Raw genomic sequence first — 12812 nt, 5'->3', positions numbered from 1 at the left:
CCAGAAAACGTTATCAGTGACACGACGATTCGTGACACAAAAACGAAACGCGTCACCAATAATCTATCCGTGACGCGGGTTCACGAGACGCGTCACCGATTAGTTGCTGCCCATGCCCCAGGAGCAAGACGCGTCACTAATAACGATGTATTCGTGACGTGCGTTAACAAAACGCGTCACAGATAAGGCATGTGACGCGTTTTTTCTGGACGCGTCACCAATAGGAAAGCATATCCGTGACACTTCTCGATAACACGAGTCACAGATAATAAATGTGACGTGTGTTCTAAAGACGCGTCACTGAGTTGTGGCCGGGGACACATCTACATCACCGATCTAATTAACTCATGTTGGCTTCGTCCCCTAAAAAAAATGTCCCGGTCGAAATAAAAAACGCGTGGAGCTCCGACCGCCGACCGCCGCCGTCGACCTGCAGCTCCGGCCGGTGCCCTGTGGAGTCCCCACAGCACGGCACCTACAGCTCCGGCCGGAGGCAGCCCCCACCCCACCCCGGTGGACTCCCAATCCCGGCGCGTCCAGAGCTCCGGCAGTCGCCGCGCGCCGCGCGCCGCGCGCCCACCTCGGCTCCTCCAGCTCCGGCCGTCGCGGCCGCCCATCTTGGCACCTGCATCTCCGGCCAGAGCCCCCCACCTCTGCGCCGCCCCATCACTCGAGCCCAGGCCCCGGCGGTCACGTGTCGGCGGCGGCCTCCAGGGCGCAGCATCGTCGGACCAGATCGAGCACGGCCGTCTTCGTGTCAGCAAGGGCGAGATTCGCTCGCGTCCATCGCCCACCTCGAGCAGAGGTACATCATCGCTCACTTCTTTTCCCTTTTTCCCTTCGGCTGTGTTCTTGATTGTGCGAGAAATGGATCCGGTGCTGTCATGTGGAAGCGTTCAGAGAGTCTGTAACTGTCAATTGACAGCAATCTGTAGAGTCTGTAAGCTGCAAACGAAAATTTCATTGCAAAATAGACAGTAGGTGTGCTCTCTGTTCAGTTTAATGCATAATATTTTTCTATCAGTGGTATACAGCTTAGTACCCTGTTCTAGCTAGTTGTTGTCTTCTTTGGCTGTTAGTTCAATATCAGGTCTGACTGAACTCACATAGCCAAGCTAAGCTCTACTTCAGTGCAACTTGTTTTTCATAGAGCTTTGGCTAGTCATATCTTTTTCTTTGGAGTGTCACACTGATGCAATAGTAAATTTACTATTCAAGTAATTTATAGGATTTTCATGCAAGGATTAGTTGATTTCATTTGTTTTCATACTTTTGTAGATATGGAGGATCGGAGCTGGATGTCTCTTCGCAACCGTGCATGTGCTCAGTACTTAGATGGTCTGAAATTATTCATAAGAGTTGCAGAGGCGGATATGTTGAATCGGCACAAGACAACTATGTGGTGTCCATGCATTGATTGTGAGAATAAGAAGCAGTTCTCGAGTTCATTAACACTCCATGCCCACCTGATCCTCCGAGGATTCATGGATCACTACAGATGTTGGAACAAGCATGGAGAAGAAGGAGTTAATGATCGAGACTTGCAAGCTGGTTGTATGGACCAAGGATTCTCTGGTGACCTACATCAGGATGATGGAACTCATGGTGCTGGTCAGGACAACGAGGAAGGACCCTTTTGCATCCCGGCTCTCACCGATGACAAGCTAGCAGATATCAGTGCCAATTATGCCCAGAAGTCACAGGACCTTGAGGAGATGGTGCGTGATGCCATGGGCTTTGATGAGTACACTGAGGCGGAGATGAAGAAGCTGAAGAGGTTGATGGCAGACATGAGGACTCCTCTCCATCAGAGCTGCAAGGCAAAGTATTCAAAGTTGTTTGCTACTCTCACGCTTCTCCAGTTGAAGGCGACATATCATTGGACTGACCGGAGCTTCGATGCATTGCTACATCGATTAGAGGACATGTTGCCTGAGGGGAATGAGTTACCCAAGACCACATATGAGGCCAAGCAGATTGTTTGCCCTATGGGATTGGAGGTCGAGAAAATCGATGCCTGCAAGAATGACTGTATACTGTACCATGGTAAAGAAAATGAAAAACTGACCGAATGCCCCGAGTGTGGAGTCTCTCGATACAAACGAAGAAATGACGGGGGTGATGAGGACAAGAGGCATGGAGCTCCTTGGAAGGTGGTATGGTACTTCCCTATAATCCCTCGCCTGAAGCGTTTGTTTGCAACTGCCAAGGACGCGCAGTTGTTGAGTTGGCACAAGGAGGGACGCAAGAATGATGGTTACCTACGGCATCCAGCAGATGCTATTCAGTGGCGCGTCATCGACTCCAAGTATGCATCTTTTAAAGATGAGCCAAGAAACATTCGCTTTGCACTGAGCACAGATGGCATGAACCCGTTCGGTAACAGGAGCAGCTCGCACAGTGTCTGGCCTGTGTTGTTATCGATCTACAACATTCCATCGTGGCTGTGTAACAGGAGGAAATACATGATGATGCCACTTTTGATCTCGGGTCCGCATCAGCCAGGGAATGACATCGACGTGTATCTGAGGCCGGTTGTCGATGAGCTCAAGACGCTCTGGTCAGACGGTATCAAGGTATATGATGGGTTCAAGAGAGAGTCATTCAAGTTGCGTGCAATGGTGTTAACCAGCGTCACCGATGTTCCGGGACACCGTTGCTTGTCTGGGCAGTCCAAAGGAGAGAAAGATTGCTTTCAGTGCTTAGATGATACCGAGAGTCTTTGGCTGAACAACTCGAAGAAGAGGGTGTACATAAGACATCGCCATTTCCTTAGCCGATCCCATCCTTACCGGCTCATGAAACGCCAGTTTGATGGCACAATTGAGAAGGGATCTGCTCCGAGGCATTTCACTGGGCATGATGTCTATGACCAGGTAAAGGATGTCAATGTTACGTTGGGGAAGAACAAAAAGAGTGCCCTTGGAAAGAGAAAGCGCAAGGAGGAAGAAGTCGCTGATAAGAGGTGGAAGAAGAAGTCCATTCTATGGGAGCTACCCTATTGGAAAGACTTAGCAGTTCGCCACAGCATCGATGTCATGCATGTGACAAAGAATGTTTGTGGGAGCTTACTTGGAACACTCTTGAACACCAAGGGGAAAAGCAAGGACCATGCAAATGCACGAGCGGACATGAAAGATTTGGATATCAGGCCCGAGTTGTGTCCCGAGGGCCCCAGTGCCCAGCTACCATTATGTGCCATAAATCTAACTAAGGAAGAGAGGCAGGAGCTGTGCGACTTCTTCCGTAGCGTGAAAGTTCCCTCCGGATACTCAGCGGACATCAGGAAGCTCGTGGCGCCAAAAGAGAACAAAATGCTCCCAATGAAGGCTCACGATTGCGATGTCATGCTCACAACAATGCTTGCGGTTGGAATCAGGAACATTTTGCCAGAAAAAGTCCGAATGGCAATCATGAGCCTATGCTTCTTCTTCAATGCAATATCTCAGAAGGTTCTTGATGAGAGGTCACTGCACAATCTTGAGAAGAAGCTTTTCCAGACAATGTCTCTTCTAGAGGCGTACTTCCCACCGGCATTCTTTGATATATCTGTTCATCTCATTACTCATCTGGTCAAGGAAATAAAGTATCTTGGTCCCGTGTTCCTGCATCATATGTACCCGTATGAGAGATTCATGAGCACTTTGAACCGGTATACAAAGAGTCGGGTTCATCCTGAGGGAAGCATGGTCCAGGGTTACTCTGCTGAGGAGGTGGTTGATTGGTGCCTTGGTTACATTGATCCTACAAATCCAATCGGCTTATATAAGTCTCCCCATGAGGGAAGGCTAGCGGGGATAGGGACTCTTGGGAAGAAGACACTTAATCCAGATCCGGATGATTACCAGCGGGCTCACTTTCTCGTGTTGGTACACACACTAGAAGTGTCACCTTATATCGAGGAGCATAAGGAGCAGTTGCGTCAAGAGAATCCAGGTCGGAGCGAAGCATGGATAGGGAGGGCACATATGAAGGGATTCAACATTTGGTTCAAAAAGCGGATCCTCAGTTTGAGCTCTTGCACAGATGAAGGGCTTCGGAACCTAGCAGAAGGCCCTTTGTTCACAATCACAAGTTATCAGGGATATGACATAAATGGATACACATTTTACACCTTGGCTCAAGACAAGAAAAGTGTGTACCAAAATAGTGGTGTTCGTGTAGTTGCTTTGGACAACACTGACGTACAGAAGGATGCATACTATGGTCAGATAGAGGAGATCTGGGAGCTAACTTATCCTGGGGTCAAGGAGCCCTTCAAGGTGACTGTTTTTCGGTGCCGTTGGGTTAAGGGCACAAGGGGCATCAACAAGGACAGATATGGATTCACTACCGTTGATTTTGAACAGGTTGGGTACAAGGATGAACCATTCGTACTTGCAGCTCAGGTTTCACAAGTCTTTTATGTGCTCGACACGCAAAACAAGAAACGCCTTGTAGTTCTCCCCGGTAAAAAACGGGTTGTCGGAGTTGAAGATGCTGTGGAGGAGGAAGAGTACAATCAATTTGATGAAGTCCCTCCTTTTGGTGATTGGACCCTCCCTATGATTCTCGAGAGTGAGGAAACTTCATACTTACGACATGGTCATGTAGAAGAGGCCACCGTTGCAAAAGGCCGCCGAAACCGGCAAGTACGCAAGAGAAAGTAATGCTTATCTGTTGAAGGTACGCAAGAGATATTACAGTGTTAGGTTCTCAAAAAAGTAATGCTTATCTGAACTAGTCACTTGCACCAAAATATGTATGTTGGATAATTCACAAAAAAGGTGTTTGATTGTACTGGCATGCTTGCACTGCTGTAGGTGCTTTGCAAATGCTGAGGAAACTCCATACTTGCAAATGGCTATTTGTGGTGCTTTGCATATCGAGGTTCAGTGCTCTCCTTTCAGTAGAGCAGAGGTAGAAACACTATTCTTTTTTACATCTAAGCATAATGTTTGCAATATTATTCATAAATATTTATTGGTGTAATTAGCAGGTATGTAAGATCCTTCAGTATATTGAGGCTTACCAGGAAGAACACAAGCTTGGTCCAATGCCAATCATCCTTTGTACAGTGTTCAAAATAGCAGTACTGGAAGACCGAACTGTACGTTTACAACTCTGGTAAGTATCTCCATCCTTGGTCTGTCCGTAATTCATATACGAGCGTAGTAGGTTCAGTCACAGTGATACTTAAATGATGAAATCAGTGAAACTTCGTGATGCTAACAGATGAAATGAAATATGAAACTACTTAGTCACTGCATCTATTTCGAGTGATTCGCATGACCAATTTGGGTTTCTGTAGCTTTATTAGTTCACGTTATGTTTTATTGAAGCACAGTTAGCATTTCGTTGTTCTTGCTGTCAGGGATACTTCTGAATTTGCTATGGTTTGATGATCTGAACGGATGTCCTCTGCACTCTGCAGGGGTGTACAAGCCGGCTGAGCTATGGCAGGCGAAGGAGCATCAGCCGCCGCCCAAGAAACGCAGCTGCACGATGGTGTTCACGCTCAAGGAGATGGAAGAGGCCACCAACATGTTCAGCGATCGCAACCTCGACGGCAAGGGCGGCTTCGGCCGGGTTTACAGAGGCGTCCTCAAGGATGGCCAGGTGCTTGCTTGCTTGCTTTTCACCAATCGGTCTATTTTGTTTGGGCCGAAAACCAGCAGGCCCAAATTCAGTCCCCAAGTCGCAGCAGCCCCGCAGTCCCTCCCTCCCGTTTCCCGCAGCCCCGCATCTCTCCCATGCGCCACCGCATCCGCAGCCCCGCATCTCTCCCGTGCGCCGCCGCATCTCTCGGCGCGCCTCTCCCGTGCGCCACCGCCTCTCCCGCCCTCGACTCTCCCATTCGCGAGCAAGACGCAAGAGGACGCGCAGGGCAGCCGCAGCGGCTTTGCCGGCGGCGGGAAGAGTTGGGGCCCCGAGCTGGAGATCCACCGGTCACCACGGGGGTGGTGACCGGTGGATCTCCAGCTCGGGGCCCCAACTCTTCCCGCCGCCGGCAAAGCCGCTGCGGCTGCCCTGCGCGTCCTCTTGCGTCTTGCTCGCGAATGGGAGAGTCGAGGGCGGGAGAGGCGGTGGCGCACGGGAGAGGCGCGCCGAGAGATGCGGCGGCGCACGGGAGAGATGCGGGGCTGCGGATGCGGTGGCGCATGGGAGAGATGCGGGGCTGCGGGAAACGGGAGGGAGGGACTGCGGGGCTGCTGCGACTTGGGGACTGAATTTGGGCCTGCTGGTTTTCGGCCCAAACAAAATAGACCGATTGGTGAAAAGCAAGCAAGCAAGCACCTGGCCATCCTTGAGGACGCCTCTGTAAACCCGGCCGAAGCCGCCCTTGCCGTCGAGGTTGCGATCGCTGAACATGTTGGTGGCCTCTTCCATCTCCTTGAGCGTGAACACCATCGTGCAGCTGCGTTTCTTGGGCGGCGGCTGATGCTCCTTCGCCTGCCATAGCTCAGCCGGCTTGTACACCCCTGCAGAGTGCAGAGGACATCCGTTCAGATCATCAAACCATAGCAAATTCAGAAGTATCCCTGACAGCAAGAACAACGAAATGCTAACTGTGCTTCAATAAAACATAACGTGAACTAATAAAGCTACAGAAACCCAAATTGGTCATGCGAATCACTCGAAATAGATGCAGTGACTAAGTAGTTTCATATTTCATTTCATCTGTTAGCATCACGAAGTTTCACTGATTTCATCATTTAAGTATCACTGTGACTGAACCTACTACGCTCGTATATGAATTACGGACAGACCAAGGATGGAGATACTTACCAGAGTTGTAAACGTACAGTTCGGTCTTCCAGTACTGCTATTTTGAACACTGTACAAAGGATGATTGGCATTGGACCAAGCTTGTGTTCTTCCTGGTAAGCCTCAATATACTGAAGGATCTTACATACCTGCTAATTACACCAATAAATATTTATGAATAATATTGCAAACATTATGCTTAGATGTAAAAAAGAATAGTGTTTCTACCTCTGCTCTACTGAAAGGAGAGCACTGAACCTCGATATGCAAAGCACCACAAATAGCCATTTGCAAGTATGGAGTTTCCTCAGCATTTGCAAAGCACCTACAGCAGTGCAAGCATGCCAGTACAATCAAACACCTTTTTTGTGAATTATCCAACATACATATTTTGGTGCAAGTGACTAGTTCAGATAAGCATTACTTTTTTGAGAACCTAACACTGTAATATCTCTTGCGTACCTTCAACAGATAAGCATTACTTTCTCTTGCGTACTTGCCGGTTCGGCGGCCTTTTGCAACGGTGGCCTCTTCTACATGACCATGTCGTAAGTATGAAGTTTCCTCACTCTCGAGAATCATAGGGAGGGTCCAATCACCAAAAGGAGGGACTTCATCAAATTGATTGTACTCTTCCTCCTCCACAGCATCTTCAACTCCGACAAACCCGTTTTTTTACCGGGGAGAAACTACAAGGCGTTTCTTGTTTTGCGTGTCGAGCACATAAAAGACTTGTGAAACCTGAGCTGCAAGTACGAATGGTTCATCCTTGTACCCAACCTGTTCAAAATCAACGGTAGTGAATCCATATCTGTCCTTGTTGATGCCCCTTGTGCCCTTAACCCAACGGCACCGAAAAACAGTCACCTTGAAGGGCTCCTTCACCCCAGGATAAGTTAGCTCCCAGATCTCCTCTATCTGACCATAGTATGCATCCTTCTGTACGTCAGTGTTGTCCAAAGCAACTACACGAACACCACTATTTTGGTACACACTTTTCTTGTCTTGAGCCAAGGTGTAAAATGTGTATCCATTTATGTCATATCCCTGATAACTTGTGATTGTGAACAAAGGGCCTTCTGCTAGGTTCCGAAGCCCTTCATCTGTGCAAGAGCTCAAACTGAGGATCCGCTTTTTGAACCAAATGTTGAATCCCTTCATATGTGCCCTCCCTATCCATGCTTCGCTCTGACCTGGATTCTCTTGACGCAACTGCTCCTTATGCTCCTCGATATAAGGTGACACTTCTAGTGTGTGTACCAACACGAGAAAGTGAGCCCGCTGGTAATCATCCGGATCTGGATTAAGTGTCTTCTTCCCAAGAGTCCCTATCCCCGCTAGCCTTCCCTCATGGGGAGACTTATATAAGCCGATTGGATTTGTAGGATCAATGTAACCAAGGCACCAATCAACCACCTCCTCAGCAGAGTAACCCTGGACCATGCTTCCCTCAGGATGAACCCGACTCTTTGTATACCGGTTCAAAGTGCTCATGAATCTCTCATACGGGTACATATGATGCAGGAACACGGGACCAAGATACTTTATTTCCTTGACCAGATGAGTAATGAGATGAACAGATATATCAAAGAATGCCGGTGGGAAGTACGCCTCTAGAAGAGACATTGTCTGGAAAAGCTTCTTCTCAAGATTGTGCAGTGACCTCTCATCAAGAACCTTCTGAGATATTGCATTGAAGAAGAAGCATAGGCTCATGATTGCCATTCGGACTTTTTCTGGCAAAATGTTCCTGATTCCAACCGCAAGCATTGTTGTGAGCATGACATCGCAATCGTGAGCCTTCATTGGGAGCATTTTGTTCTCTTTTGGCGCCACGAGCTTCCTGATGTCCGCTGAGTATCCGGAGGGAACTTTCACGCTACGGAAGAAGTCGCACAGCTCCTGCCTCTCTTCCTTAGTTAGATTTATGGCACATAATGGTAGCTGGGCACTGGGGCCCTCGGGACACAACTCGGGCCTGATATCCAAATCTTTCATGTCCGCTCGTGCATTTGCATGGTCCTTGCTTTTCCCCTTGGTGTTCAAGAGTGTTCCAAGTAAGCTCCCACAAACATTCTTTGTCACATGCATGACATCGATGCTGTGGCGAACTGCTAAGTCTTTCCAATAGGGTAGCTCCCATAGAATGGACTTCTTCTTCCACCTCTTATCAGCGACTTCTTCCTCCTTGCGCTTTCTCTTTCCAAGGGCACTCTTTTTGTTCTTCCCCAACGTAACATTGACATCCTTTACCTGGTCATAGACATCATGCCCAGTGAAATGCCTCGGAGCAGATCCCTTCTCAATTGTGCCATCAAACTGGCGTTTCATGAGCCGGTAAGGATGGGATCGGCTAAGGAAACGGCGATGTCTTATGTACACCCTCTTCTTCGAGTTGTTCAGCCAAAGACTCTCGGTATCATCTAAGCACTGAAAGCAATCTTTCTCTCCTTTGGACTGCCCAGACAAGCAACGGTGTCCCGGAACATCGGTGACGCTGGTTAACACCATTGCACGCAACTTGAATGACTCTCTCTTGAACCCATCATATACCTTGATACCGTCTGACCAGAGCGTCTTGAGCTCATCGACAACCGGCCTCAGATACACGTCGATGTCATTCCCTGGCTGATGCGGACCCGAGATCAAAAGTGGCATCATCATGTATTTCCTCCTGTTACACAGCCACGATGGAATGTTGTAGATCGATAACAACACAGGCCAGACACTGTGCGAGCTGCTCCTGTTACCGAACGGGTTCATGCCATCTGTGCTCAGTGCAAAGCGAATGTTTCTTGGCTCATCTTTAAAAGATGCATACTTGGAGTCGATGACGCGCCACTGAATAGCATCTGCTGGATGCCGTAGGTAACCATCATTCTTGCGTCCCTCCTTGTGCCAACTCAACAACTGCGCGTCCTTGGCAGTTGCAAACAAACGCTTCAGGCGAGGGATTATAGGGAAGTACCATACCACCTTCCAAGGAGCTCCATGCCTCTTGTCCTCATCACCCCCGTCATTTCTTCGTTTGTATCGAGAGACTCCACACTCGGGGCATTCGGTCAGTTTTTCATTTTCTTTACCATGGTACAGTATACAGTCATTCTTGCAGGCATCGATTTTCTCGACCTCCAATCCCATAGGGCAAACAATCTGCTTGGCCTCATATGTGGTCTTGGGTAACTCATTCCCCTCAGGCAACATGTCCTCTAATCGATGTAGCAATGCATCGAAGCTCCGGTCAGTCCAATGATATGTCGCCTTCAACTGGAGAAGCGTGAGAGTAGCAAACAACTTTGAATACTTTGCCTTGCAGCTCTGATGGAGAGGAGTCCTCATGTCTGCCATCAACCTCTTCAGCTTCTTCATCTCCGCCTCAGTGTACTCATCAAAGCCCATGGCATCACGCACCATCTCCTCAAGGTCCTGTGACTTCTGGGCATAATTGGCACTGATATCTGCTAGCTTGTCATCGGTGAGAGCCGGGATGCAAAAGGGTCCTTCCTCGTTGTCCTGACCAGCACCATGAGTTCCATCATCCTGATGTAGGTCACCAGAGAATCCTTGGTCCATACAACCAGCTTGCAAGTCTCGATCATTAACTCCTTCTTCTCCATGCTTGTTCCAACATCTGTAGTGATCCATGAATCCTCGGAGGATCAGGTGGGCATGGAGTGTTAATGAACTCGAGAACTGCTTCTTATTCTCACAATCAATGCATGGACACCACATAGTTGTCTTGTGCCGATTCAACATATCCGCCTCTGCAACTCTTATGAATAATTTCAGACCATCTAAGTACTGAGCACATGCACGGTTGCGAAGAGACATCCAGCTCCGATCCTCCATATCTACAAAAGTATGAAAACAAATGAAATCAACTAATCCTTGCATGAAAATCCTATAAATTACTTGAATAGTAAATTTACTATTGCATCAGTGTGACACTCCAAAGAAAAAGATATGACTAGCCAAAGCTCTATGAAAAACAAGTTGCACTGAAGTAGAGCTTAGCTTGGCTATGTGAGTTCAGTCAGACCTGATATTGAACTAACAGCCAAAGAAGACAACAACTAGCTAGAACAGGGTACTAAGCTGTATACCACTGATAGAAAAATATTATGCATTAAACTGAACAGAGAGCACACCTACTGTCTATTTTGCAATGAAATTTTCGTTTGCAGCTTACAGACTCTACAGATTGCTGTCAATTGACAGTTACAGACTCTCTGAACGCTTCCACATGACAGCACCGGATCCATTTCTCGCACAATCAAGAACACAGCCGAAGGGAAAAAGGGAAAAGAAGTGAGCGATGATGTACCTCTGCTCGAGGTGGGCGATGGACGCGAGCGAATCTCGCCCTTGCTGACACGAAGACGGCCGTGCTCGATCTGGTCCGACGATGCTGCGCCCTGGAGGCCGCCGCCGACACGTGACCGCCGGGGCCTGGGCTCGAGTGATGGGGCGGCGCAGAGGTGGGGGGCTCTGGCCGGAGATGCAGGTGCCAAGATGGGCGGCCGCGACGGCCGGAGCTGGAGGAGCCGAGGTGGGCGCGCGGCGCGCGGCGCGCGGCGACTGCCGGAGCTCTGGACGCGCCGGGATTGGGAGTCCACCGGGGTGGGGTGGGGGCTGCCTCCGGCCGGAGCTGTAGGTGCCGTGCTGTGGGGACTCCACAGGGCACCGGCCGGAGCTGCAGGTCGACGGCGGCGGTCGGCGGTCGGAGCTCCACGCGTTTTTTATTTCGACCGGGACATTTTTTTTAGGGGACGAAGCCAACATGAGTTAATTAGATCGGTGATGTAGATGTGTCCCCGGCCACAACTCAGTGACGCGTCTTTAGAACACACGTCACATTTATTATCTGTGACTCGTGTTATCGAGAAGTGTCACGGATATGCTTTCCTATTGGTGACGCGTCCAGAAAAAACGCGTCACATGCCTTATCTGTGACGCGTTTTGTTAACGCACGTCACGAATACATCGTTATTAGTGACGCGTCTTGCTCCTGGGGCATGGGCAGCAACTAATCGGTGACGCGTCTCGTGAACCCGCGTCACGGATAGATTATTGGTGACGCGTTTCGTTTTTGTGTCACGAATCGTCGTGTCACTGATAACGTTTTCTGGCATAGTGACTTTCTTCTGAGCAACTAATCCAACTAATCGACTTCACGAATTTTGAGAAGCATATACCATGCATGGACGTATACGCACTTACTAGCTTCTTCCATATATGTCAACATGTATATATGCATGCGTGGCACTGTAATGTGTTAGCTCCTTCCTTTTGACTGACGTGAAGTGTTATCCTCACAGCCGATTCCATTTTAGGAAGCGATCGGCTCTCGTCGGTTTGGGAAGCAAATATGTAGTTAGCGGGACCCGTGTTTTGTATTCAACAACACGGCGTTGTTGCTGTGAGCATGGTGGCTTGGACATATCAACAGGAGCTCGGTCATCTTCTCAATCCAGCAATCCGCCGGCTTTATGCTCTGACCGATTGGCTTTTGTTGGCGTCATCGGCCCAAATACTTCATTTTGGAAAGATAGCTGTTTCCTGGACCGATGAGGATAGTACTAGATTGATGACAACTGCAGCCTTGCTAACATATAATTAAATATTCCAGCCACCATGCAAAACATGTATGAATCATCCTTATTTCCAACGTCGCCTTCCGTGCACATGTATTCTTTCCTTAATTTCTTGACTAATACATCCCAAGCATGTATATGCAGCAGATGTGTAGCTCTTGATCTCCGACCTGTCCACATCAATTTTCTTGCTCACGTGATGACCTCTGGATGCCTTTCCTGTGTTTTTCACCGTGTAGGTTCTCATGTGCTGCTAGTCTTCTCCATGATGTCCAGTTTCCTAGGTCAGCATCTGCCTTCAGATCGGTGCTTTAGATACTCAGCCGATGCAAATATGAATTGGGTGTCAATCTCGAAACGATGGATGCAATCTTCTAGCCAGATACAACTGCGATCAAAATAATTGTGATCAGCCCACCCTTTTCTCAGCCGATGCTTCCAAGAATTGGCTGATATGTTCAACTCTGATTT

General features: G+C 48.7%; 2 protein-coding genes and 2 long non-coding RNA genes across 4 annotated transcripts; 2 read left to right on the top strand and 2 right to left on the bottom strand.

Moving 5' to 3' along the window:
• Positions 1-347: 347 nt before the first annotated feature.
• LOC136479839 (uncharacterized) lies at positions 348-4030 on the top strand. The gene is made up of 3 exons (XM_066477573.1): positions 348-903; positions 1279-3869; positions 4010-4030. The coding sequence occupies exons 1-3, from the start codon at positions 348-350 to the stop codon at positions 4028-4030; spliced, it is 3168 nt and encodes a 1055-aa protein (XP_066333670.1).
• A 7-nt stretch (positions 4031-4037) lies between these two features.
• On the top strand, positions 4038-5559 carry LOC136481882 (uncharacterized). The gene is made up of 4 exons (XR_010764890.1): positions 4038-4665; positions 4803-4899; positions 4979-5106; positions 5414-5559. It is a non-coding gene; the product is annotated as an uncharacterized lncRNA (long non-coding RNA).
• Positions 5560-6315: 756 nt separating this feature from the next.
• On the bottom strand, positions 6316-7082 carry LOC136484287 (uncharacterized). The gene is made up of 3 exons (XR_010765857.1): positions 6976-7082; positions 6769-6896; positions 6316-6461 (listed from the first exon to the last, which is right to left on the bottom strand). It is a non-coding gene; the product is annotated as an uncharacterized lncRNA (long non-coding RNA).
• A 340-nt stretch (positions 7083-7422) lies between these two features.
• On the bottom strand, positions 7423-10596 carry LOC136479838 (uncharacterized). The gene has a single exon (XM_066477572.1). It carries the CDS (start codon positions 10594-10596, stop codon positions 7423-7425), a length of 3174 nt encoding a protein of 1057 aa, XP_066333669.1.
• Between the last annotated feature and the right edge of the window lie 2216 nt (positions 10597-12812).

Source organism: Miscanthus floridulus, chromosome 9 (genome assembly GCF_019320115.1).
Source record: "Miscanthus floridulus cultivar M001 chromosome 9, ASM1932011v1, whole genome shotgun sequence".
Taxonomy (NCBI): Eukaryota; Viridiplantae; Streptophyta; class Magnoliopsida; order Poales; family Poaceae; genus Miscanthus; species Miscanthus floridulus.
The sequence above is the reverse complement of the archived record's forward strand: the minus strand, read 5'-3'. Positions and strand labels throughout refer to the sequence as shown.

What these genes read in the sequence shown, in the direction of transcription:
- LOC136479839 (XM_066477573.1), top strand. Translation starts at nt 348, where the DNA reads ATGTTGGCTTCGTCCCCTAAAAAAAATGTCCCGGTCGAAATAAAAAAC. An exon ending in CATGTGGAAGCGTTCAGAGA is followed by an intron (nt 904 to 1,278) that starts GTCTGTAACTGT and finishes ATACTTTTGTAG; the next exon opens with ATATGGAGGATCGGAGCTGG. An exon ending in GGGCTCACTTTCTCGTGTTG is followed by an intron (nt 3,870 to 4,009) that starts GTACACACACTA and finishes GCGGATCCTCAG; the next exon opens with TTTGAGCTCTTGCACAGATG.
- LOC136479838 (XM_066477572.1), bottom strand. Translation starts at nt 10,596, where the DNA reads ATGGAGGATCGGAGCTGGATGTCTCTTCGCAACCGTGCATGTGCTCAG.